The following is a 22,738-nucleotide window of genomic DNA, read 5'->3' as shown; positions in this document are numbered from 1 at the left end:
GATGCGCTGTGGGATGCGCATGGTGCCAGAGGCATGCAGCACAGGGCGCACGCTGGGATGCGCAGTACCAGAGGCATGCGGCACAGGGCGCGCGCAGCACAGGGCACGCGCGGCAGCAGGATGCGCAGTGGGATGCGCATGGTGCCAGAGGCATGCAGCACAGGGCGCACGCTGGGATGCGCAGTGCCAGAGGCATGCGGCACAGGGCGCGCGCAGCACAGGGCGCGCGACAGCAGGATGCGCAGAGGGATGCGCATGGTGCCAAAGGCATGCGGCACAGGGTGCACGCTGGGATGCGCAGTGCCAGAGGCATGCGGCACAGGGCGCGCGTGGCATCAGCCCGCGCATGGGCGCGCACGGCCGGACGCATGCGCGCATGAGTTTGCAAGGGTGTGCAGGGTGGCACCCGAGCCTGGCCTTGGGCGCGTGCAGCCTGGGTCTTGGCATGCAGTTGGACGGGATTCTGAGTTGGCCCGATAGTGCCTTCGGTTGCCTTGGTCAGTTGCTGTCCAGCAGCAGTTTGGGGGAGTTGACAGCAGTTGGCTCCCAACTCCTTGGAGCGGTTGCCCTCCAAATAGATGGGAACAGTTCTGAGTTGGTTCCCAGCGGTTGGGGGAAGATTGTCCACCGCCTATGTAAGCCTAATTTGCTGGTTTGCAGAAGGAGGAGTGGGTACGTTGGGATTTCAGAGAGACTGTGGGCGGGTCTCCATTATCCAGTGTATATTTGGGAATTGGAATAAAGGAAATCTGTGATATTTCCCTTATGTGTCTTGATATCATGTCCCTTATGGGAGGAGAGTACTGAAAGGCTGAACTAGACGTGGGTCTAGTGCCGCACAAAGCTTGCATTCTTGCAGAAATTTTGGGCGAGAATCAGCCCTGTGACAGTTTGTCACGGCCCCATTAGCTGGCTTCCTGGGATGGCATGGGTTGATGCCTTTACCGTGCCAATCCCAAGTGCGCAGAGGCTTGGCGGAGCTCAGCGAGGATAAGGCATGGCCTGGTGCCCGTATGGCCAGGCCGAGTATTGGCACCGGCAGACGGGTGCCAAAATGCAGCAGCGCGCGGCACCATGGACGGGCGTGCGCTGGGGTGCGCATGGGCAGCGTACTGGCGCCATGTTCGAGCGCGCCGTGCAGCAGGGGGTGCGCGGCAAGAACTGGGCGTGCGGCAGCAGGATGCGCTGGGATGCGCAGTGCTGGAGGCATGCGGCACTGGGCGCGTACTGGGATGCGCAGTGCCAGAAGCATGCGGCACGGGGCACGCGCGGCAGCAGGATGCGCTGTGGGATGCGCATGGTGCCAGAGGCATGCAGCACAGGGCGCACGCTGGGATGCGCAGTGCCAGAAGCATGCGGCACGGGGCGCGCGCGGTAGCAGGATGCGCTGTGGGATGCGCATGGTGCCAGAAGCATGCGGCACGGAGCGCACGCTGGGATGCGCAGTACCAGAGGCATGCGGCACAGGGCGCGCGCAGCACAGGGCACGCGCGGCAGCAGGATGCGCAGTGGGATGCGCATGGTGCCAGAGGCATGCAGCACAGGGCGCACGTTGGGATGCGCAGTGCCAGAGGCATGCGGCACAGGGCGCGCGCAGCACAGGGCGCGCGACAGCAGGATGCGCAGAGGGATGCACATGGTGCCAAAGGCATGCGGCACAGGGCGCACGCTGGGATGCGCAGTGCCAGAGGCATGCGGCACAGGGCGCGCGTGGCATCAGCCCGCGCATGGGCGCGCACGGCCGGACGCATGCGCGCATGAGTTTGCAAGGGTGTGCAGGGTGGCACCCGAGCCTGGCCTTGGGCGCGTGCAGCCTGGGTCTTGGCATGCAGTTGGACGGGATTCTGAGTTGGCCCGATAGTGCCTTCGGTTGCCTTGGTCAGTTGCTGTCCAGCAGCAGTTTGGGGGAGTTGACAGCAGTTGGCTCCCAACTCCTTGGAGCGGTTGCCCTCCAAATAGATGGGAACAGTTCTGAGTTGGTTCCCAGCGGTTGGGGGAAGATTGTCCACCGCCTATGTAAGCCTAATTTGCTGGTTTGCAGAAGGAGGAGTGGGTACGTTGGGATTTCAGAGAGACTGTGGGCGGGTCTCCATTATCCAGTGTATATTTGGGAATTGGAATAAAGGAAATCTGTGATATTTCCCTTATGTGTCTTGATATCATGTCTCTTATGGGAGGAGAGTACTGAAAGGCTGAACTAGACGTGGGTCTAGTGCCGCACAAGGCTTGCATTCTTGCAGAAATTTTGGGCGAGAATCAGCCCTGTGACAGTTGGTATCAGAGCAGGTTTGCTCGAGTGAAGGGATTTTGGCCATTTGAGAGCCAAAACATTTGAGCGTGGGGGTGGCGCTCATGCGAACGGGTGGTAACATGGATGCTATCCGTGAGAGATTGTCCCGATTGGAAGCGATGCTCGGTGTGCCTCAAAGTGAAGCCGCTGAACCTTTGTGGTCGCAAGTGGAGAACTCGCTGGCCATATTGGTTCCGCTGCAGGAAGCCTTGTCAATGGCGCAGCAACAATTGGAGGAGATGAAATTTGATATTCGACTCCTCAAAACGGTGCTGCAAAACCCTTCGCGGGGAGATGCGACCGTCAAGATGAAAGTCCCTGATCCAAAACCTTTCAATGGCATGCGGAGTGCCAAAGATCTGGAGAATTTCTTGTGGGACATGGAGCAATACTTCAAGGCTGCGCATGCTCCTGAAGAGGAGAAAGTATCCATCACCAGTATGTACTTGGTGGGGGATGCCAAACTCTGGTGGCGAACCAGAACGGAGGATATTGCCAGGCCACAGATTGACACTTGGGAGGTGCTGAAACAGGAATTGAAGGAGCAATTCCTCCCTTGCAATACGGCGTGGGTTGCAAGGGACTCCCTAAAGAAGTTGAGGCAGACCGGATCAGTAAGAGAGTATGTGAAGGAGTACAGCTCTCTTATGTTGGACATAAGGGATATGTCCGAGGCAGACAGGCTATTCAATTTCCTGTCTGGCCTTCAACCGTGGGCGCAATTGGAGTTGCGACGGCAAGGCATTAAGGACTTGCCCGCCGCATTGGCTGCTGCTGATGCCTTGGTGGATTTGCGAATCAGTAAGCCCAGCAATGGGTTTTCGAATCACAAGAAGAGGCCAAAGGATGTTGGCGAGAAGCGGACCATGGATGCTGCAGATAAAGGGAAGGCTAAGGTGGAGGGTTCCCACCAAAGGAGGGATCAAGCCAATCCCCATCCCGGTTGCTTCATCTGCAATGGCCCTCATCTTGCTCGCAATTGTCCCAACAAGAGCAAGATAAGTGCCATTATTGCTCAAGATGCTTGTGATGATTCTGATTCAGAGGCTACACACCAAGTTGCACCATTGCAATTGCTTGGTGCAATGCAAGCGGAGAAAGCCAAGGAACGCCCCAAACTGATGTTCGTTCACATGGAAGTCAATGGACATCAGCTTTCAGCCATGGTGGACAGTGGTGCCACGCACAGTTTTGTGGCTGAAAGGATAGTACCCACTCTAGGCTTGAGTGTGGGGAAACACTCGAGCCGTATCAAGGCAGTCAATTCCTAAGCCCAGGCCGTGAGGGGCATGGCCTTTGACGTCCAAGTGACCATTGGCGGATGGGATGGTCGCATGAACCTAATGGTGGTTCCGCTGGACGACTACAATTTGATCCTTGGCAATGATTTTTTTGTCGCTGCCAAAGTGGCAATATGGCCACACTTGAATGGACTGATGATCCATGATGAGAAGAGACCTTGTTTTGTTGCAGGGTGCAGCATGCTTTCGGATGCTGGTGTTTGCAAACCAAAGGTGGAGATGGTCTCCGCCATGCAGTTGGCCCGTGGATGGAAGCGGGACCAAGTAACTTACCTTGCTGCTCTCATTGATGTGGGCCCTGGTGAGACAGCAACGGTGCCAAAGGAGGTGGCTGAACTTCTGCAGGAATTCGGTGATGTATTACCTTCAGAGTTGCCAAAGGGGCTGCTGCCTCGACGTGCTGCGGACCACAAGATGGATCTTGTGCCCGACACAAGACCTCCTGCGAAAGCTTCCTACAGTATGTCACCTAAGGAGTTGGCTGACTATGACTTGGAAGGGGAGCATAAACCTGGGAGGGATAACCAGGTTGCTGATGCCTTGAGTAGGAAAGGCATTGTGGAAATGGCTGCTGCCATTTCTTCTGTGGAAGCAGACTTCACCGATAGGATTCGGGTGGTGGCGCAGTCGGATAAAGGCTACCAAAAGCTGCTTCAACAGGTTCGGGATGGTGTAACCCGAAGATATTGGGTTGAAGATGGTCTATTGGTGGACAAAAACAATAGACTATATGTCCCTGATGGTGGGGGCTTGAAAAGACAACTCAAGAGGGAGTCCCATGATTCCCAATCTTGAAATCACTAGCAATCCAGTCGACAGGAACCCACCAATCGAGGCTTTGAGTTAACACAAAGACCTCCCATTTCCCCCTCTCCTCCATCTCATCTTTGGGAAATTCCGACGCCTTTGTGAAGAATCGCTGTAATTGCTTCACCTCAGCCATCGAGATTTTGTGCGACGTCCACCCCGCTTATCGCGATTGGCCTTGGGCAACCTTGGCCCACATCCAACCACCTTTGCCGGCGGCCATAGAAGGCCGGCTTCCTTCACTCCTAACTTCTTTCTATCTGTCCATTCTCACCCCAAACTGACCCCACCACCTGTTGGATGAAAGGCTGCAAAGAGTCCACAGAGTAGACAACCATATAAGCGCTCAATGTAACAATTAATCAAAGTTTTGATTTGTGCAAAGGCTCGTTGTGCAGAATTTGACAACTTGAAACTGTTCTTCAAGCATTCAGTTATAAGACTCATAATGGAGCTGAGATAGCTTATGAACTTCTTATAAAATAAGTCGAACCTATGAAAACTTTGAATATTTTTGATTGATTGAGGAGTTGGCCACTCCATAATCACACGCACTCTACTTGGGTCTGGTTTCAATCCATCTACTGCAACAATAAATTCCAGAAATACAATCTCATTGCACAAGAAAGAATTCTTCAAGTTTATAAAGAGCTTCTACCCATGGAGTAGCTTTAAAACTTGGTGTAGTTGAGTCAAATGCTTCTCTTTGATTTGACTATAAATTAAAATGTAATCAAAATAAACAATGATAAATGGTTTCAAGAAAGGTTTTAGTACCTTAGTCATAACCTTCATAAATATGTTTAGTGCATTCGAAAGGTCTAATGGCATCACTAATGACTCATGGAGCCCATCTGGCAATTTGAATGCAGTCTTCCATTCATCACCACTCTTCAATCTGATTTGGTGAAAACCATTTTTCAAATCGGTCTTAGAAAATACTCTCAAACCAGCCAACTGATCAAGCATGTCTTCTAGGAGAGGAATGGGAAATCAGTATCTAACAATGATTTTGTTAATAGCATGGTTGACCACACACATTTTCCAAGATCCATCCTTTTTAGGAGTGAGTGTGGCTGGACGAGCATATAGGCTTTTGCTTTCACACACCAACCCTTTAGAAAGCAAGTCCTTAACCTGTCTTTGCATCAAGCCCGTTGCATAGGCAACATTTGATAAGCTGGTAGATTTAGTAAAGATGCGCCTGGAACCAAATCAGTGGCATGTTGGATGCTCCTCGTGGGCGATAAACCCTGTGGGAAATCATTGCTACGAGTTCCTGATACTCTTTTAACAATTAGTGAATTTCAACAGGATGTTGATGTGATTCTGTAGTTTGGGCACCCTTTACCAATTTGCTAACCAAAGCATACATAACTTATATTTCTCTATTCTCTGCTTCAATTTTTTCAGTGGATAAAAACCATTAACCTTATTGCCAGTGGAAGAACTAGCAGCTTCTTCTTTAACTTCTTCCCTAAGAGGATGCAAGGTATACTTCTTATTACCTCTATAAAATGAATAATTATTAGGCTTAGTATGATAATCCATGTCATGATCATATAATCATGGTCTGCCCCAAAGAATATGACCAGCATCCATTGGCACAATATCGCACAAAGCTTCATCATCCATATCACTGTCGCTGTCACTTGTCATCACCCTTAAAATCATCAAAGACTCTCTTTGAATTGGATAAACATTAACTTCTTCATTCTCGTCAGTATATTCGTTATAAATAGGTTCTGGATTCTCCTCGACTTCTTCAAACTTAGCTAGGTTCACCCTCCGCTATGGACAAGCATGAGATCCAGAACAATTTTGTGCTCCATATCACACAACATTCTTTTCCTTATCACTCCTAACAAGATTTGCTACATTTCCCCACTTGCTTTGTTGGTGGTAACAACTCCTCGATGACTCTGCTAGGCTGTTTGATCATTTTGAGAGCCTCGAATAGCATTAGTATTACTTTGTAAGCTGCCATCAGCCCTACCATATATTGGTCTTCTTGCGCTGTAATGCAACACTCATCTTTTAGCCATTAAAGCATATTGTCGAGCATCTTCAAAATTAGAAAGATGGACTACTCCCATCTCATCTCTAGCAGATTGATTCAAACCAGCAAGATAGCAACAAGTCATTTGTTCATTAGTCTCATTTAAATGAATCCCTGTAGAAAGGTTATTGAATTCTGAACTATATTCCTCTAACCACATATTATTTTGCTTCAATAAGTGAAATTTCTTATATAATTCCATTGCATAATCAGCTGGCAGAAATTGCTTCCACATATTTGCTTTCATGTGTTCCAAATACAGATTTTTAACTTGCCTTGTCTTGCTCGCTTCTCTTCAACTCTCTTCCACTATTGAAGTGCAGTGCCCTTCAATTTAAGCTTAACAAACAGCACCATCCTATTTTCCACCATTGGTTTCCATTCAAAATAATTCTCCAGGCACCATTGGCTTCCCAAGCTAAGCATGCAACTTTTCTTGAAAATCAGCAACTTTGATCTTGATTTCACCACTATTTAAATTAAGGGCATGTACTAACCTCTCTTACAATCCAACTCATACTGCATGATGTAGGGTCCAGCATCATGAAAAGGGTTTTCATCTTCTTCATCATCAATTTCATCCTCAAAACCACCTTCTGGCATGTCTAAGAGATCGTGGTCACCTTTCGAATTCTCCATATGGGCTCCCACATGTTCCTGCCACTGTAAAGCTTGTACAGCCAGCAGTAAATCTTCAATCATGCATCTTGTCTTTGCCAATTTTGTTTGCTGGACTTGATTTCTCCTTCCACGGCCTCTACCACGTTCAACCATGGCTTATAAACAAAATCCTAATGCAACCTTGGGATCCTTTGACTTTGATACCACTTTGACATAATGCTGGAAGTTTGAGAAAACAAGTGACTAGACAGCAAAACAAGGGCTAAAATTCAGCAAGTTGGAAACAGAAACGAAAATAATGGATTTTAGGTTGGTAAACCACTAACTTTTTAAACAAGAATATGACGGCTCCTTAATTTAAGTCTAAAAAGGCTATTTATAGGGTTGCAATAGCTTTATAATCCCAGCACTTGAGGGTAAATAACCAGCACTTGAGGGTAAATAACCCCATCTTCTCTTGGCTATCCAATATTCCAAACTCATTAAAAGTTATATGCTAGTCACGTGACTACTTAGTACAACTAGAGACATAATTACTAACCATAACCTAAACTAATCAAAAGAACATATTAAAAGTATCTAATTAAGCAAGCCCATTGGATGCTCCTGCATCACCAACCATCTACTGCTCTCCTTGAGCCATGCTCTGCTGCAGCCTCTAAGCTCAAAAGAAGGCTGCAAAAGCTAAACTCTCTAGTGAAAGGAAAAAAGGGCGCAAAGGAGCTTGTCTAGTGTTCTAGATCAAAAGAGAGTTTAGATTATTATACATTTATGATTTATGCTTGTGACAAACATGATGTGGTGGACCTACAAGCTACATAAGAAATAGGAGCCAAAATGGGGGTCAAAATTCATTAAAACCAACAGCCTATTCAAGTTTTGGACCAATTACCCAATGATAGAACCAAGGTATGCTGAACCGGTACCGCCTGCCTTATCGGCCGGTCGGCGGTATGGTTCGGTACGGTTTCGTACCATATCGAACTGACGAAGGCAAGCGGATCCGAACCGGAAGAAAAAGAGAGAGAGAGAGAGAAATAGAGAGAGAGAAAGAGGAAGAAAGAAAACGAAGGAGGGGAAGGAGCCGGCAGGGCCGCCGGACAGTTTCCGGATGGCCGTCGTGGTCACCGGAGGGCGCAGTCCACGCGAGTGGCGCCGCGGGCTTGAAACAGGGGCGTTGCCCCTGTTTCGCAAATTTTTTTAAAAAATCTGGTTTTAAGTGAAGTCGGCAAATAGTTTGCCGGCTTCACGATTTTTGTATTTTTTTTTTTAAATTTCTTAAGTTGGCAACTAGGTTGCCGATTTCATAAGTTTAAAAAAAAAAAAAAAAAAATCAAAATAGACGGTCGTCTGTTTCGAAAAAGGAGGTGGAGCCGCGGAGGAGCTCCGCCCGCTCGACCGCCCTCAGGCCGTCGGCGTTGGCTCGCCGGCCACCGGGGCCCTCATGACGGAGGCGCCGTCCGTCCAGTAGATCCCTCGCCCTCCCTCCAAGCGCTCTCTCTCTTTTTCGCTTTCTTGAAAGCTCTTTCGGACGATACGGGGCTCGGAAGTCCTTCGACGGCCGTAGCCGATCACCGTCGGCCTCCGACGGCTCCCACCTCCCTCCCTCTCTTTCTCACTTTCCCTCTTGTTTTCTTCCGTACTGTCCGTATACCGAATTTACCAACCGAATCGTACCGATTTCCCGCTGGTCCGGTACGATACGGGGTGTACCGGCCGGTTCGACACGGTATGGAAAATCTTAGATAGAACTTAATTCATCTTCTGCACTCTGCTTGTAGGGCATTCTACTTTGTTGGCTAGATATAGCTTCTACTGTCTACAAGAAGTATGGATATCTTGCCTCAACTTATCTTTAACATGGGATAACTCTTTGGATCGCCGACTCTTTCTCCTGCTCCAGTTTTTACTCTGCTCTCTCAATCCCCCTTCGCAGACACATGGCAAAAGTTAGAAGATGAAGATAATACATTAGAATGGAGGGGGCATCCAGCAACCATCTAGAAGAACATCAGTAAAAGATGTTATCACTGATTTAGGCTGTGACGAAATTTGCATTCAGAAGAGTAAGTCGGGGAATCCCCATCGAGGCTATTGAGGGTGTAGGAGGTCATCATATTTGATTCTTGGGCCCTCATACACACCATCAGAAGCATTCCTCTAGGAGGTCTTCATTAGTGAAAAACAAAAGGCATTGTTCCTATTTGTTAAAAGCTCACTACTTAGCTGCTTACATTAGTCTTATGATGGAAGGCATGCTTGATATCACAATGTTGGTTTGGAGAATTGGAATGTTACTATATTTGGATCCTTGACGTAATTCTTGACCTTCAACTTTTCTATTCTGTATTTGTGGGACTAGTCAAAAGTTCCCGGAGATTTCTCATTTCTATCCACTTGTTTCTGTAAACAATCTTCATCTTAGTCATATGCCATTCTGGTGTTTCCCCCCTTCAGTTTCATCGGAAAAAAAAAGGGTCAAAAAGTATGGAAAGAACTCCTGTAATTAAATGTAGAAAGATTACTAAAAAATTAGGTTATGGATGCTTGTATGTTTTCTTGTATGTACATATGTTTGTGTGAGTGTCTTTTCTTTTTGGAATAAACACCCAAAAACAAGCACATGAGAGGCAACAGCAGTATGTTGAAAGATTTCATCACTGTATATTAGATAACATCATCAATTTTTTCCATGAGTGTTTTCTGGATAACTTATTCTTGAATAAGTTATAAAATTTTCTGAATTATTAATGCCCTTGATTGATTTGATTATTGAAGAATAATTAAGAGAATCATTTGCCAAGGCAATTATCATGGAAAATCGAGAACTTGTGTAAATTTGGAGAATATCCTTGATATGCTTCACCAAGACCTTAACTTTGTTGAAATATTTCTGCCTTTATATGTGCTTTCTTTTAAGAATTGAGGTAGGATAGATAAACTGATGATGTAATTCCATAACTGAATATTTTGAAGGGTTGCTAGTTGGAAGAATAATCAAATGTGATGTTGTTAGGAGGGCAAGAGAAATACAAATGTTCTTTAGGAGTTGCAGTGGAGATAAATGAACCACACTAAGAGATAAAGACTGCCAACTTCCATGTTAGAGGAAGATGCATATATGTTTGTGATCTTATTTTATTTAAACTTGTTTGTGAAGCTAGAAGTAGGAGACTATTGAATTAGATATGACAGAAAGCAAGATTTCAAATACGGCTGGAACAGGATAGTATGAACGGTACCATACATTCTAGCAGGTTTTCCTGATGCTCGTTCATAGAAAATGTTTCCTTCATTGAAGATGCATCTGTGAACTCTCATTATGGAGGACTGTATTAGTTCTCATAAATGAATAAGTTGAAAATCGATATGCATCAGTTGCTTAAGTGAGATTGCATATGATTTATATTTTGAATTGATTAAGTTATTGCTAGTAGGTTTTTTGTAGAATTGCATTATGACATCTCTGGATGTCATTATGCTTTTTAGGGTCTAGTGAAGGTTTGCCTATCTGCACTTCTTTACTAGGATTATCAAGGCTTTCAATATTTTTTTGTGATGAGGGATTGGAAATGGCTTCTTTAACTCTTCAAGGCCTACAAAGCAGTCGAATATGCTGAAGATACTCTTCTGAAGGAATAACCTTGAGATATTGGTGAAATTTGACTTCATTTTATGTTATTTGAATAGATGTCTTAATTGTCTTATACTGAATAAATGCTAGGGTGCTTAAGTTGGTCTGCACACATATAGTAGCAGTTGAGGCTAATCTCCTAAATTGCTTAATGGATTCTTTTCTAATATTTAACACTCACTATGAGTAGTGGAAGTTAAAATTCTTCCCAGAGTGTAAAATGCAATTATCACAAGAATAGGCAGCAAAACAATGGCTTGGTGGCTGCCTAGTGCTGAGGTGCTAGGCAGGCAGCCATAACTAGTAAGATATATCAAACTAGGAGGAACTGTTGACTTGGAAAAAATTGAACTAATTCATAAATCTCTCTCATCCTTTATACTCAAACATGATGGGAAATGTTAAGGCAGGTCCTTAAGGGATGGTGGGAAATAGTGGAGGATTCCATTTGTTGTGGAATTGCACATATGTAGACAAAAACATGGTGAGTGTGAGGAATGGTGACATGGGTAGCGCTTTATTTGAGAAGTGGCTTTGGATGTTGGAATGCATGGAATGATTTAGTACCATAATAGGAGGGAGACATCTAGAAAGAATCAACTATATGGTATTGGAAACATGTATACGTTTTAGCCTTGGAAGCACATAACTAGGATTTGGTTGTTTACAGGTCAATGAATTTTTATGGGACATTCAGACATCCATTGTGAGAGTTAAATATGTCCATTTGCTGTTTATGTTTGGTCGGCTTTGGTTGTTAGATACTGGAGGACAAATCATAGAAGATGGTGTTGTACATTTTGGAGGCACCTATGTATGAGAAATTTCTACTCGAGTAACTTTTGTTGGCTTAGGTTGGAAAGCTTGCTATGCTTGCTATTTGTTAGAATAATGCAAGTTGTGAATATTTAATAAGATCTTATATCTTGCTCTACCTAGAAGATGTTTTGAATAAAGTGCAGTGAGGAGAATGGAGAATGTGAATGCAAATGTTGCTTTTGTTCGGCTTCTGGATAAGATTATAGCACATCTTTTACACAATTGTTGTGTCACTTGGTTGATTTGGTGCTAGACATCTATTTTGGGTACTTGGTTATGTGGAGAATTATTTATTTTGCTTAAACGATCATCAGGTTTTCTTACTGTTTGAAAAGTGGTGGAATTTTGTGTCATATTGTTGTGGTGGGATTTTTGGACATTGAAGTATGTGAATATTCTACAAGCCTACAAGGTCTACCTCTGTATTGTTGTATCTGGCACAACATAATGTTCTATATCTGTTTTTAGTGGAGCAGATGTGATGTGTTTGGAGAGAACTGATTGCTATTGGAGATTTCCATTTGTAATTTTTTAAACCTTTATATTTGTTATATATTTATTTGTTTATTTAATATTGGAAGAGGGGATCTTTCACCATTATCACCTTATAATGGAAGGCGTACATTTTCATTACTTTTTTCTTGATTCAAATGTGAGATTACAACAATGATTTAATTTCCTTTATAAACAAAATAATATGCATATTGTTGTTACTGCAAACTCTTTTTTTCCTTAAAAAAAAATTGTGTAGATGTATTGTATTATTTTGCATACTGATTCTCATTTCATCTTTACAGGCCCTAACTAATGCTAGGGTTCCTATTGTAAAGATGATGGACCCCAAAACTGGAATTGCTTGTGACATATGCATTAATAATCTTTTTGCTGTGGCTAACACAAAGCTCCTTAAGGATTATACCCAAATAGATGACAGGTTACACCAATTGGCATTTATTGTGAAACATTGGGCTAGGTCACGAGCAATCAATGAAACATATCGGGGCACTCTTTCTAGTTATGCGTGAGTTGAATGATTCTTTGCACTTAAAATTGCTACATTTTTGTAATTTTACTAAATAAAAATATCTTTTTAAAATTTCTTTTCAGGTATGTGCTCATGTGCATTCACTTCTTACAGCTGCGAAAACCTGCCATTCTTCCTTGTTTACAGGTCAGTAATTTATTGTTAAATGTATTTATTGATAATCATAGGGAAAATGGTAGCTTTTTTCTCTTCTGTCATTTGACACTATCCTTTAGTATCTTTCTTTTTTTCTTTCTTTGTTTGAGCAATCTCCTTTAGTACATTTCATATTAGAATTTGTGCGCACGTGCATGCACGCACATGCATGTGCATGTATGTCCGTGTCTGTTTTGTCTGGAGAGGGGCGGTTTAGGTAGGAATTGCAAATGAAAAATATTTAGTTTAGTTCAGTTTTTTAACTATTTTTAGGACTTCTTTGGCCAATTACTAAATAGGTGTTAGCATGGTCTGCTATATCAAGCTGTGCCACAAGATATGGGGCATACCATATCATACTGGTCTTGTATCGGTATGCTGTCTCATACCATATCCGCACTCAGTATGCTATCTCGTACCATACCAAATTGTGTATCGACACTATAATAAGATGGTACCAATATGAGATCTAGTATCGAGATGACAAGCCTTGGGTTTCTATTTTCAGTAGAATTGGTGCGTAAAACTTCTACTTTAGGTATATGTGAGGGTGGGTATCCCATAGAGTCATTATAATTTAGTTTTTGTGCGCTTTGTAAGTCTCTCTCTCTCTTTCAATGTGTATACAGTGTATTGTTGTATTCCAGATGTCACATTGTAGGAAAGTTTATGGAGATCAAATACTTGGTTATTAAGTGTCTATCATAGGGCATTGTACATAAAATATCTGAATGAATGGAAGTTTCATTTCTGTTGGCTAGCTTTGGTGCTTCCTATCACCCCCTCTATATCTCTTGTTAATTTATTCTACTATGTTTTATCTATGTTATATAATCTTAGGTTTCTTCTTGCACTATTTCTTGAATTTTGTTATACATCGACTACTAACCTACTTGTTTAGCCTAAAATCCTATGGACATTATTCCTCCCATCCATCCTCATCACAAAAACCCTAGGGCAACTTTATTCAGATTTTCAGTTGATCATAAATTCAACTTGACCTGACTAAACAAAGCCTTAATCCCAAACTAGTTAGGGTTTGTTACATGAATCTTTTTCCTCGATTTTGCTCGATTTAGGGCTATTAGTTTTCAAAAGATGTTGAGACTTGAGATCAAAGTTCACTCTGCTGGTACCAAGGGTTGGATCGGTTGGCTGGTGGTATGATTCGATATGCCCCTGTCTTGTTCTATGTTGTGCCTATACCCACGCAGCAGAGAAAGGTGGTGAAGAGGGAGAATGAGAGAGAGGAAAAGAGAGAAAAGGACAGGGATGGCTGCCGGAGGGCCATGGAGGGTTGGAGAAGGGGCTCCACCCTCTGGCCGATCGAAACAAGGGCTTAATGGCCCTCGTTTTTTATTTTAGGATTTTTAAATGAAGTCAACAACAGATTGTAAAATTAAAAAAATAGGAGCCATTGAGCCCCTATTTTGATCAATTGGAAGGTGGAGCCCCTCCACCGGCCTTCCGCACTCTTCAGTAGCCTCCACGGCCCTCCAATGACCCTCCCTCCCTCTCCCTCTCCCCCTCTCCCCCTTTTTCCTCTCTTTCCTTCTCCCTCTACCCCTCCTTCACCGGTTTTTCATTTGAATGCGGGAACAATCCCAGTCCACCATCGGCATATCTCGGAATACCCTGAACTAGGCAGTTCTGGATGGTTCTGCGTTCTTTGTTTGAGATATCAGGTCCTTCTTTGCTATTATATCTTATGTGATTTTTGGCCTACCTCTACCTTCTACTTGTACTTTCATTGGATCATAACAGTGAACAAATTCCTTTTCAGTCTTGCTTCTGAAAACTGGACAGCAAGCGAACTCTTTAATCCTAAACCTAGATTGTACTCATCCATGGGGCATTCTATGCATATGCAGGCCACCCCTATTGGTCCTGCATCTCATGGAACTTTTCTTCTTATATTTGTTTGGCTTCTTAACAAACAATTGTTAATTCACGAAGAGTTCTCTGATGAATTCTAGCAAGTTTACTTAAACAGGACAGAGTCATGCTTGTATATAGTACAGCAACTAAATGATTCATCAAGTCAATCGATCTCGATTCCTTGGAAGAGGCATATATAAGGTATTTAACCTATTGATATGTTATGATTTTTATTCAGATAAATTTGGAAATAGTAAGGTACCTCTAGGCTACCCATGAATGGCAATGTAGATCTGCAACTTCTTTATCTTTTTGAACAATAAAAATATGTAAAGTTGTACACTTCAAACAGGTTTTAAGTGAACTAGTAAGATAACAAAGTAATAGTTGTCAGAATTCAGAAGAAAATAAAAAACCATACTGCTGTTTCTTAGAATAATCAAACTCGCAAAATGTCAGAAATACAAAAATGTCCATGGATGGTAATTGTTATGCATTCTTTTTGATGATTTTGCCTGTATTATTCCTAAGTCTGATATTTGTTACCCTAATTTAATTCTACTACCATGTCAGTCAGTTTGGAAAATCCTCTAGGCCTTCCAGTTTGGTGTTTGGCATGAGCATCCCTAGTCTCAGGTTCATCATAATGTTTGGTTATGTTCTTCATGGGCACTATTATCCTCACAGGCATGAATTGAATGATTTTACTAGAGTACACATCCAATTTTTCATCCACCATTGTGCCTATGGAATCAGAGTATGAAGCCATGTTTTGCCTTCCCTTCATTTTCCTTTCTAATGTTTGTTGCAGGAGTAGCTATTTTTTTATTTATCCCACCTGTGGGAAGTATCCTTGTTCTAGAAGTCACATTATGAGGATTATATGGATTACAGAATTTCTGGCTAGATCACTTGATTGAATTTGCCTCTCCTCTCTACCTCCTTGCCCGTGTCTCTGTTGTTATATCTCGTTACTTGTTTCACATATTCTTTTTCTCTTTTTTTAAGGGCAGCAAGCATAAGGCTTTCTTAATCTTGTCGAAGTTCAAAACTGCACTAGAGATAGTATCTAGGTCTCCATGTTATTGTTTGAAATGCAAAATTTTACCTAGATTAGTTTCTCTAGGATTTTGAGTCCTAACTAATAGAAACATATGAAGAAGCCACATGTTTATGTCCAGTAAAGTTGCCATTTGTGATTCAAGACTCTTTTAAAAATTGTTTCTTGTAGGACATTGAACAACAGGGACTATCTTAACTTGCATGTTGGTGGGACCTCCACTTGGGAAACAGGAGAAAAATCATCTATTATTTAAAGTGGGTACGCCAGCTAAGGAGAAATGTGTATTCTAATGATAATAACTGGACTTAATCGGTGTGGGGATTATCATCTGTGAACTGCTAGACATTATATTTTTCTTCAAGTTGCATTCTACATATTTTACATAAAGAATATAGTAATCAGTTACTATTTTTACTATTTATCTCTTAGTGGTATCTTTTGAGAACCCTAAGATGGCATAAAGGACTTCATTTTTTCTCTTTCACAAAAAAGTACAATTGCATGACATTTCTATACAATACTACATTTCTTCTTCCGACAGAGATCTTTTCTCTTCGAGCATTCTTATAAGTTTTTCATTTTGTCTTTTTAACTCAGAATTTTTCTCCAAATTTTTGGAGCTTTGAACCCAGGAGTCCACAGCTACAACTCTCATGATTCTTGATGAAGATACAAATTAATGAGACCTATTTGGTGTAAATGCATTTTAGTTGTAGATGACAAAGGACAAGAACATGGGAGGGAAATAAGAAAAAATGGTTGAAAAATATTCAACAAAGTACTGTGACTTCAAATTTAGGTCTTGACAGGAAGAATATGAAGGTTCTGTAAAGTACACCAAATTGATAGGATGAGGCTTTTTCTAGGTCTGGTTATTATGTTGGGAATTGGATGAAGACTTCCCTAGAGGCAGCAGTTTGATGGTTCATGCAGGTTGTACAATTGAAACTTGATATATTCTTTCCGTTATTTTATAGCATTAACCTTTTATGTGCAGTAGAGATAGATGCAATCTGTTTTCTGTCATGTTGCAGATAACATACACTAGTTGCTACAACCAAGGTGCATGTTCATTCTATGTGGTGGTTAAATTCTAGCACTAATAAATTGTTAGCTGCAAATTTTTGATGTTATTCTAAACTTTTTGGAGACATTATTCCATTATCACTACATTTTACTGGAGGCTGGTGGCATAGACCATGGTTCTAGTGTTTTCGCCTGGCCTATAACTCTTTCTTTCAATGTTGCATAGACATGGACATGCGTCCATGTGTCTGACTTGGCAAGAGGAGAAAAAAGAGATTCAATGATATGCAGAAAAAATAATTGTAACTTTAATTTATACATTTAAATATTATATAAAAGAAAATATCGAAAGATATTATTTGTTAAGGTCTTTCAACACGCATGTTTCTCATCTGAACTTCCATGTTAGCTTAAGGATTTTGGACAATGATAATTTGTAAAGTTATTTTAATATGTATGTTCTTATCCAATCTCTGAAAAAAGAACAATACCTCACTTTAAGCATTATTATAGTGGATCAAACTAAATGTAGAGTCAACTCTCTACCAATTTCTAAAAACTGAAATTAGTAAACTTTTTATAGGTATCCAAGTGTCCGATGCATATTCAACTTGGGTACATGTCTAGCATGGATTCTAGGAGCTGGACGAGTGTCCAGGTAACATCCTTCTTCGAAGTTTAAGAGTTCATATATACCCTCATTAAATTAAAGATTTTCTCACATATAGCCTTATAATATACACAATCTAGGGTTAGAAACATGGTATGTTGTATCGATCGGTATTTGTATATCTGACTATACTATACTGTATTGATACTGAACCAGTACATGATGCAGAGGGCATATTGATTGTTGGTACGCTGAATTGACTCCTAGACCAGGCATACCGATATTGTACTAGGATGGTCCAGTAAGGGATCTGGTACTGATATTGGTAGCAAGATAGTGAAGCTTGATTATAACTAAGTTAATGCAAATAATAAAGTTTCCAAACCAAGCTTCTAGTGTTTTGGTATGAATATATGGCCAATTTTGAGGGCATTTGTGCAATTTCATCTAAACTCAAGTTGAAATGCTGAAACGTTTCCTTTGAAATTATTCTACTGATGATGCCTCGTTTCTCGACTCTCTCCCTCCCAACCATGCTGGCAACTATAGAAGCATGCTTGCATTGCTAAAGCTTCCCATAGTAGGTGTTGTCAAATCCCTATGAGGTTAGTTCTTAGGTTGTTAGTGAAGCTTCGGTGTTGTGTTTCAATATCCATAAAGTATGTTTGCCTCTTCTATTGTTGCTAGAAGAGAGGGGGGGGGGGATCTGACGTTTGGTTCAAAGGAAATGCTTGGATATGATCATCATGAGAAAATGAAGATGAGGATGGTCGTTCTTACAAAGTTAAGTGATGTGATATCCAAGCAATTTCCAAAGTGCTTCCACCTTATTTCAATAGTAAGCAAGAGTTGAATAGCCATATTTAGATCTACCTCCATAGGTGGAATTTTCATGCATTCCATTATCAAAGTCAGCATCTTATATAAGTTCACATAACCAGCTGGAGCGCTTTTTGAAGTCCTTGACATGGAATATTATGCAAGAGGGTCTTGATCATGACAAGGTCAAGGCCCTCCTTGAGGATAGTGCTCTCAAGGAGGCAAGGTTTAACTAGTTAAGGCCACAAATCAATGGTGGGATTGGCGACCCATGCTACCATGCTAGTGGTATAGGTTGAAAACGAAGACCAAGCCATAAGGATGACTATCACCATAGTTACCATCATTTTGGTAGTCGTCATGGATAAGTCATTGTGGTTGCATGTTGGCTGCTTTAGCTAAGAAGGTGGTGCTACAAACTTGATTTAGCCATTTAGGTTGTCTCTAAAGTCTAAAAAGAATCTTTATAAATTTTGAATGGAGTAGCTTTGCAAGCCTATTTATATTTGAAAATAGGACTAGGTTCTTGGCTTTTGAAATCATTCTAAATTTTGAAGTGGAATTTTGTTGCGATCTTCTCAATTTTAAACAAGGTGTGAAATGCTAAGCAGTTCAGTGCTACTACTTGATATGTATTGTACAGGCAAGCTTGGTTTCATATAAGGAGGCTTGGGTTGGATGAAAAATATCTGAATCACCCCCAAATGCTCTAGTGGAGGGTGGATTGAGTGGTTTAAAGATAGATTGAGGTCTATTTTTCTTGAACTCATCCTAGCAAAGCTGGCTAGAAGGTGACATTTGGGTTCCTTGATTCTATATAAGTAACCAAGATCTGCCTAGTGCATAGTCCATATGAGACTAAAAACATACATCCACATGGATCCTTACACACTCCCCCTGTTTAAGCTAGGCATTTTTGCTAGACTAAGTGTCACGCCCCCGACCCGAGATTGTGAATCGAGGGTCATGGCAACCGCCGCATACTTATAGAATACTTTTCCCATAAGCATGCAAGGCATCTCTTCATGATATCTTCACAAATAGTTAAATAAATTTTTCTTTATTCAATAATCAAACCTTGGTTCAAATAACAAATCAAAACTAAGTGTTCAAAAGAAAGTAACTGTCTGACAAAATCAATACTAAAAACAAAACTAAAGGTCTTGAATCAATTCTGAGATAAATCCTAAATCAATGAGTTAACTCCATCTCTAATCGCTCTCCCAACCGAAATCCCGCATCATGCTAATTTTCTGGATCTGTAAGAAAAACATAAAACTTATCATGAGCTAAATAGCCCAGTAAGCAGTGTATACCTTTAACTGAATAATCAGGCAAATAATACTATGCATCACAAATTAATATGTAGTTTCATGAAATCATAATCATACTGTCAATCATATATAAAAGTCAATTCATCATAATTTTCAATTATGCTTTTCTTCTTAATTTCATCATTTTCTTAAATTCTTCTTACCAACCATGACTATGACCACATTATCCCTGTGGCAGGGTCATAATACCGCGTATCTGCTTGCGGTGGGCTACGAATCATCTGGCAGCCAAGTCCTTTGGAACCGCTGGTCTAACTGGCGGTTTTGTCGCTGGTCTATCTGGCGACATGTCGCTGGTCTTACTGGCGACGTAAACCCTCAGGACAATCAATTGCCAACGTATATGCCCCCATTGGCGGGGTCCTCAACACAGTCAGGTTGTCAATTTCATATTGTCTTCCAAATTCATATATTATTTTCAAAAATAATAAAATTAATTGATATTCGAGTCAAATCAATTATAACATTCTTTGAGATCATATATCATCATAATAATTGCTCAACAAATAACTTCAATCATAAATAATTTTCTACAATTAACTTTAATCATAAATAATTTTCAACAATTATTTCAATAAATAATTTCAATCACAAGCATGCATAAATTTATTTAATTCATAATATACCAGATAAATTCAGTAAAAGTAAATACTACTTACCTCAAAAGAAAGTCCAAACTAGAAATTCTAGGGATCTCGAAAATCCTTCTCAGAACCTGATACGTCAAATATCATATTTTAAATCAAAATTTCATCGAATTAAAAATAACTAATTTATTAAAAATCTAATGTCTCCACTAGGATCAATTCGTCTACAGCATCCCGATTTTCGAATTAATCCCTGGACATCCTAATTTTTATTTTTAGTTTTATTAATAATTTTTTTTTTTTAATAATAAATTAATTCCATAAATCCTATGATCTAGAGAGAGAAAGAGAGAGAGAGAGAGCAAAGAGAGTTTCTCTCTCTCAGCCTTTTTCTTTTCTTTTCTTTTCTTTTTTTTTTTTTTCTTTTCTTTTTCTTCTTTTTCTTCTTTTCTTTTTCTTCTTTTTCTTCTTTTCTTCTTTTCTTCTTTTTTTTTTTTTTTTTTCTTCTTCTTCTTCTTCCCGCGTCGGAACAGAGGACTCTTGTCCTCAGGCCTCAATCGGCCGTTCGGGCCGTGGCTGCCACGGCGGAGGCCGGCGGCCGACGGGCCATCTCCCCCGGTCACGGAGGAAACAGGGCCGGCGGTCAATTCCGATCGCCGGCGCCGGAGATTTCAAGGAAAAGAGACTCAAAAACAGAGTCTCTTTCCCGTCAGAAGATCGGCGACATTCGTCGCCGGCCACCGCGCACAAACGCACGGGGGAAAGAGGAAGGAAGGGAGGAAAAAGTGAAGGACTTACCACGACCTCCTGGGACCTCGTCGGAGAGAAAACACGGCGAGGAACCGACTGCGCCCGCGGCTCTTCTTCGGGAAAATCGGAGAGAAAAAGGGGAAGAAAAGACCGATGAATCGATTCTAAAGAGAGGGGGTCTTCTTATAAGAATTCCTAGGACTCCGAGGGGTCTTAGGAGTTCGATCTTTGTTCGGATTTCGCCGGAGAAGGAGACTCCCATCGGGAGTCTTCTTCCCGATTTTGAATTCCCCTGTTTCCTATTTTTTTTTTTTTTTCGTTTTGGGCTTTGTGGGCTGAAACGGGTTTGGGCTATAACACTAAGGGTCAAAATCCAATCAAATCCAATCACAAACACCATATTGGCCTGTGGTTAGCCCCAAAAGGGCTTGTGTTGTAGTGTCCCCTAGTTCACATGGGCCATGGACCTGGTCTGCTTTGATGGGATGATCTAGGACTTTATCCAAAAAATCATAACTGAAAGGTGTTATTTGGGTTTCTTGGCCTATGTAAGTACTCTAGATTTACCCAATGCATAGGCAATATAGGACTAAACACACATATGCACAGGTCCTCATAAATATACTTGGGTACTACTTAGGAAGTGGATTAAAGGGTGAATCTCTCTCTTATTTTTCTCTATTTGATGGCACAAATGAGAAAGAGAGAGGGAACAAGCTACTATAAAGGTCTTCATACTGGACTGACCAATAAACAAATACTTTAAACTAGTTATGTGTGCATGCTGCCAAAATTTGATCAACAACTAGTGCAATTTGGGCATGCTTAGGTTCCACCTTCCAAGGCCCAAAATAGACTAAAATATCATAAATTTCCAATTAGTTATTTATCTTTAATTAATTAAAATAAACATACATGTTAAAAATGTTGTTAAACCTATAGAAAGAAAAGATAAATTGACACACTAAAAGAAATAAGATGCATGCTCTAAGAAAGTGCATGCAACGGACTTGCAATTTACAATATGCTATAATTTTGAACTATAAAAAGATTGACAAATATATGGATACATAGGCTAGTGTCCTAGTACATGATTATTTGCTTTAGTAGCTCATTTGAATGATTTTAGGTTGTAAGTACTACTGTTGTTAAATAATGTTAAAGATATATCCTTTCTTTGTTTACGTGCATTTTGATTGCTAATTTGGCCACATCTTTTAAATATATTTTAGACTGCAAGTTGTGATGTTATACAATATTTATGCATGTGAATGACTTCAACATGCATAGAAAACCTTGACTGAAGCATTTAACTCAAACTCCTATCTAGTTTATTGCAAAAATATAGCATTTAAACAAGAAAACATGATTCTGAAAGATCGAAACAGAGTTTGGAGGTAAAGAAAGATCATAGCAAGGGTGTTTGGAGCTTATCTATATGCACCCTTTGCTAGTATGATCCTTGATGTGTTCATGTGCATGCTCATGTGCAGGGAGGGGGAGAGCTGTTGATGCCTTACGTGAGCAGCACATTGTCATCAATGTGGAGGAGCTCCACAGGATTAGCCTTATCATCTACTTTATTATATATTCAACTTTTGCTAATCTAAGATGAGGATATGCGATAAAAGCCAGTTCTGTGGAAATTGTGATATAAACAATGGAAGTCCTGAAGGAGAGGCAGAGGGAGGAAATGCCTTTATTGCATTTTCAACCCCATATGTGAAGTATATTTTGTCTTTTGACTCCAAAAAGGGTACTTCTGACATTCAAATAATGGTAGTGGGAGATGGGGGATATGGCTAGAAGCAAAAGAAAATAACTGGTTGTAGAAATTGAAACTTTGGAGGCATAAATATGCTAAAAGATCTTACTTGGAGAGAAAATACGAAAATAGCTGTTACTTCTTACATGACGTAGTGTTAAATTAATGCCAGGAGGTCCCCTTGAAATCCACCAG

General features: G+C 41.3%; 1 protein-coding gene across 5 annotated transcripts in view; it reads left to right on the top strand.

The window, feature by feature from the left end:
- The window catches only part of LOC105054567 (UTP:RNA uridylyltransferase 1), a 58,745-nt gene that overhangs the window by 27,969 nt on the left and 8,038 nt on the right, over positions 1 to 22,738 (top strand). For 2 of the 5 annotated variants that reach the window (XM_073246951.1, XM_073246953.1), the window contains 3 exons: positions 12,329 to 12,552; positions 12,639 to 12,702; positions 17,262 to 17,336. In XM_073246951.1, the coding sequence (XP_073103052.1) occupies positions 12,329 to 12,552; positions 12,639 to 12,702; positions 17,262 to 17,336 (363 nt within the window). Of the gene's footprint in view, positions 1 to 12,328; positions 12,553 to 12,638; positions 12,703 to 16,249; positions 16,581 to 17,261; positions 17,337 to 22,738 lie in introns of those variants that run through there. The other 3 variants (XM_073246952.1, XM_073246955.1, XM_073246954.1) reach the window with 3 other exon arrangements.

Source organism: Elaeis guineensis, chromosome 12, assembly GCF_000442705.2.
Source record: "Elaeis guineensis isolate ETL-2024a chromosome 12, EG11, whole genome shotgun sequence".
Taxonomy (NCBI): Eukaryota; Viridiplantae; Streptophyta; class Magnoliopsida; order Arecales; family Arecaceae; genus Elaeis; species Elaeis guineensis.
The sequence above is the reverse complement of the archived record's forward strand: the minus strand, read 5'-3'. Positions and strand labels throughout refer to the sequence as shown.